This window comes from Triticum urartu, chromosome 3 (assembly GCF_003073215.2).
Source record: "Triticum urartu cultivar G1812 chromosome 3, Tu2.1, whole genome shotgun sequence".
NCBI lineage: Eukaryota > Viridiplantae > Streptophyta > Magnoliopsida > Poales > Poaceae > Triticum > Triticum urartu.
The window spans coordinates 8,991,035-8,996,307 of NC_053024.1; the positions used below are offsets into that span (position 1 = coordinate 8,991,035).

General features: G+C 43.4%; 1 protein-coding gene across 1 annotated transcript; it reads right to left on the reverse strand.

The window, feature by feature from the left end:
• Positions 1 to 794: 794 nt before the first annotated feature.
• LOC125542350 lies at positions 795 to 4,242 on the reverse strand. Its single transcript, XM_048705354.1, has 3 exons — positions 4,157 to 4,242; positions 1,774 to 2,379; positions 795 to 1,107 (listed from the first exon to the last, which is right to left on the reverse strand). Exon 2 carries the CDS (start codon positions 2,364 to 2,366, stop codon positions 1,791 to 1,793), a length of 576 nt encoding a protein of 191 aa, XP_048561311.1. The 5' UTR covers positions 2,367 to 2,379; positions 4,157 to 4,242; the 3' UTR covers positions 795 to 1,107; positions 1,774 to 1,790.
• Between the last annotated feature and the right edge of the window lie 1,031 nt (positions 4,243 to 5,273).

Consider the following 5,273-nt stretch of genomic DNA (forward strand, 5'->3'; position numbering starts at 1 on the left):
GAGGTACTCCGGATGCTCCCGCGCGAACCTCGCCATCGTCGCCATCGCCGGGTGCAACGCGAATGGCCGGCTTCTTATTCCTCTTCTTCGTCATCTTCTCCATCCGGAAATTCTCTGGCACGAGAAACTCCGCATCCGCCCAGGTCTCAATCGTCGGGAAATTGAGCTCCGTCCTTGGCCTTGTGGCACGCCATGCTGCGACATCATACGCACGTGCGGCCTCGTCGACAATGGGGTACTTGCCGAGCCAAAAGTGGCGACCCTCGTAGAAGTCAACGTCGAAGTTGCCGGACAACTTCGTCCACACTTCGGAAGAACCCCGTCTTGCTCTTCAGGGCCTTCTTCGGCGGCATGGTGGCGGCGGCGGTTGCACGGCGCTCGAATCGGGGCAACGACTGTGCGGCACAATTTGGCCGGTTTGGTCACGAGCAACAATGGACGGCGACGAAGGAATAGCAAAAAGACACCCGAAGGGTGGTGGGAGGGCAGACGCAACAGTGCAGCGCGGCAAGTGGAGGGAGGAAGAAGACACGCGTGGGTGAACAACTAGAAATGACGGTTGGCAGTTGGAGCATGACATCATTTTTACATAACTGGGATGTGAAGATGCAAATTTGCATCTCTAGATATTTTATTTTACAACACGGAGCAGGTGAAGTAAATTTTTTTTTTGCATCTACATCATCAGTTAGAGATGCGATTTTAGACCTCAGAGATGCAAAAGTTCGTAATTTTTGCATCTACATCTTCTATAGATGCATTGCTCAACAAAATATCACAGGCACACAAGGAAATAAGAACATGTACCCAACAAGATAACCAGTTTAACATCCACCCGGCAAGCTGATGTAATGCCTCAACGCCATTCAAAATAAGACTACTACAATACATGTTATCTGCAGATACTGCATCAAGTCAAAGGTCTCAAGATAAGACTACTGCAAAACATGTTATCTGCAGATAGACCCGCAAGGAGGTAAAACACTTATAACAACAATTCCACCATTCGTTTTACTACCACCGACCACATAGCCATCTACTCTACCAAAACCTCACATTTGCTTCAAATGAAAGCCTGCCTTTGCCTTTCTCTGTTATCCTGCAGGCCTGCAGGAACAAAACGCCATAAGAACCGACAGCAGAGCTGAAGCAAGCATACATCAAGCGACATCATTATACTTCTATCTAATGTAACAACTACAACCCTACAAGAGTAAATAAAGGTATTAACCAAACACGCAATCCTAAAACTGTTGTAAGAGCAGGGATAATAAAATAATTTCAGAACAAACACACACAAGCGACAGTTTCTGTAATTCCTGTGTCATGGGCTAATTTTGACCCACAGTCCTCGTCAAATGCAGATAACGAGTACTGATAAGCTTGATGTGCAGAACAGTATACATAGTTACTGTCTTCAGCAATGGAAAGCATATATTTTAAGTGACTGTCAGCTAAGTCATGATCTACATCTAAAGTACTCCCTCCATCCCATATAATACAAGACATTATTATATCCAATATGTGAATATATTGGATGTAATAATGTCTTATATCATGGGACAGATGGAGTATATCCCATCAACCCATGCCAGACACATACCCCACTTACTTCCAAATAATGAGTAAATTCAGGTTACTTCCAATATAGTATGAAACTACTACACACAATATGAACATTTACCAAACTAAAGAGGGACAGCTCATACATAAAGCAAAAGAAATCATGCATCAATTTAACACAGGCATGAAATGGATTCATTAGTTCAATACCTTGGCCTATAATTCGACTAGTCCTGGTGCACGGGTGGAACCAACATGCCCGCATTGCAAATATTTGCAACAACCTCCAAATGGAACTGGAGATTGCCTGCAAAAGCTTGTATGAGGCGACCGATATTAGTGACCTCGCTTAATACGGTTTCTGCCTCCTGATGAGCTACTGGATCCAAAAGCGAGCAATTATTCACAATATACTGAAACAATGATGCGCTGCTCCCCATCACCAAGAACAAACGGTTGATCGAGTGAACTGTATAATTGGCATCTATCAGAATGTTTCTCAACTGTATTTCCTGCTCGTTTCCCAGCACAGCTGCAAACTGAGGATCACGCACAAGGAACATTCCTTGAACAGATGCATACACGGGCACCATTTCTCGGTACACCCACTCAAGCTCAGCCATCCAGTAACCAGATTCGTCGCCGGTGATGTGATGGGCGTTGTATTCTCGAATGGCACATTGCCGAAGCCCGACTTCGGTCACAAACTGTGCTACGCCATCAATGACCTCACGGATCTGATGGCGTGCTGCAATAGCTTTCGCAGCTAGTAGGCCAGGTAAGATTTCATTTGATTGCGGCATTGTGACTACTGATCTGCACCAATAATAACAACGATCAATTTAAAACAGACAAAAGACACTAGCTATAAACTTAATTGCAACTTTTGTAAGAACCAAAACAAGTAGATCTTCAACCTCACGGCTTGTTTCAGTAAGAACTTTTTTATGTGCTCACTATGTGCTTGAATATTCCCAAAACCAGGCAATAACATCATGTATCTAAAGCTGCCTACACCTTTTAAATTCAGTCATTGCATTTACATGGTCACAACTTTCAAACACATAATAGATGTGCATCATGGTCTCATATTTTCAATTAAAAGATGAGGACCATCCTAGTTACAAGAAGTATTACAGGGCACTTACATAAGAACTAGTAAACTACTATCCATGGTTGCTAACCCACATGACAGAGTATAATAAAAATAAACTATTATCTAGGAAACTGTAAATTGTAGCTAGGCAACTACAACTACAAAAGAATTTGCTAAACTTAGCTAAGCAGAGCCAAATGACCAAAAACTAGAGTGAAGAAATTTGTGTATTGAATGACAATGGATGCAATTTGCGTATCATGCAGTACCCAATGTTTACGAGTCGTTCCAAGGTTGAGACTCATAGACTTACAGTAGTAGTGCTAGACTAGTCGACATGGTACTGTAGCACTGAACTTACAGTACATAACTAATAATACCTAGTAGTAGTACATAGTATTACACTATATAAGTATACAAGTACAGTATACAATTGAAACAAGCAAAGTGGAGTCACTGAGGCAGAGCAGCACCAGCAACTAGCAGCAAGCACAGCAGCACCAGCAGTCTATCTGCGAGCAGAGCAGCACCAGCAGTCCAGCAGCGAAGCAGAGCAACAGCAGCGGCAAGCCAAGAAGAAAGAGGAGGAGAAAGGAGGGGCAAGGCAGAGCAGCACCAGCAGTCCAGCAGCGAGGCAGAGCAGCACTGAGGCTCACCTGCCTGAAGAGGAGAAGAGCACGAGGGGCCGGCGGCGCGAGGAGGGGCGCGAGACGAAGGCGACGGTGGAGCTTCAGATCCGCGACATGGGGCCGGCGACGGTGGAGCTTCAGATCCGCGGCGGCGGGAGTACAGCGGCCGGCGGCACGAGGAGGGCTCGACGGGCACGTCCAGCAGCCGGCGGCGCGTCCAGGTGAGGAGGGGAAAGAAAGGATTAGGTCTCCCGTGGGATGAGGCATCGTATTTATACTCCCCCAGTTTTTTGAGTCGTTCGACTCGAACATGTCGACTAGTCTGGACTAGTCGTCGACTAGTCGATGACTGGCTCGACTCATACAAGTAGTCTACACGAGAAACCGAGTCGACAGCCAGTTTGCGACTCATAGACTAGTCGAGCGACTAGTCTAGACTAGTCGTTCGACTCGTAATCGTTGGCAGTACGTACTGCTTTCATTTAATAAATTAGTAAACCATTTCCATATTCTTTCCTACTACTCATCCTATCCTTCTCATCTACTGTGCCTACTGATCTGCAGCCAATGCCATCAAGATATGCATATATGACACAATCGCAACAATTAGCTTCTTTCGCTTCTTGTCTATCTACCATGCAAAATTGAACAAAAACATGACACCTGCTCAGAGTTCATACGGTACATATAACTTGAAATAGCACACACTCAAATATATCCCACTGTTCATACACAAACAAATACATGCCACTGTCCATACACAATCACACATAGGATCTCGTATTCACAAACATTATATGCTCCTATATGCACGATCAATCCATAGAAAAGCACACCAGAACCAGTTGTATGTGCAGTAGGGTTATACCTTGGATTTTTTCGGATAAATGGACTGCCAGATGCTGATTTCTGAGGGAGAAACGGACTGCAGAGGCTGCCTTGTGCTCTTCCGTGTTAACTGCATAGAAAGGGAGAGATGCATCAGATCTGACACAAAGAGGAGCAGCAAAAGAACAGAATTGAATCGAGTTTCACTGTCCATAACAACTTGCGCTAATCAAGAGAGAAGGGAGGGAGGGGGGGGGGGGCAGCGCCCATTTTCACTTAAAAGATGTGGACTACACTGGTTACTAGAAGGCACTTACATATACAAAAAACTAGTAAAGTACTATTCATGGTTGCTAATACACATGACAGCGTGTAACAAAATAAACTATTATTTAGGGAACTGTAAATGTAGCTAGGCAACCACAAACTACAAAAGATTTTCCTAACCTTAGCTAAGCAGAGCGAGAAGTCAAGAAACTAGAGTGAAGAAATTTGTGTATTGAATGACAATGGATGCAATTTGTGTAACATCCAGTACCTACTGCCTTCATTTAATAAATTAGTTAAACAATTTACCTATTCTTTTGTACACATTTCCACATTTGATAGTTAAGTTACTTCATAGTTCATACACAGTTCATCTATCCCGACATTTATAACCCAATCGTGAATAATGCATCAAGCTACAACAAAATTTTGTTCAATGGACAAATGAATAGTGTCTTCAAGCAACTTGCGGTCCCTAAAAAGTTGACAAAATAGAAAGAAAGGTCATGTTCACACAGGTTGTTTCATCCCTCTATATACTTTATTCTCTAGGTACTCACTTCTCATCCTATCCTTCTCATCTATTGGCCCATAACATACATGTTCACTTATTTATCCTTTTCTAGACTGAACAGCCGATTCCATCATCAAGTGAGGCATAAAAACAAGACAGCCTGCTCAGACATATAACTTGAAATAGCGCACACTCCAATATATCCCCACTGTTCATACACAAACAAACACATGCTCACTATCCATACACAATCACACATATGCTCTCGTATGCACAATCAAATATATGATCCTATATGCACGATCAATTCATAGAAAAGTACAACAGAAACAGTTGTATGTGCAGTAGGGTTATACCTTGGATTTCTGAGGGAGAA

Bases quoted from the DNA above. Each gene is read 5' to 3' on its own strand.
- LOC125542350 (XM_048705354.1), bottom strand. From the start codon at position 2,366: ATGCCGCAATCAAATGAAATCTTACCTGGCCTACTAGCTGCGAAAGCT.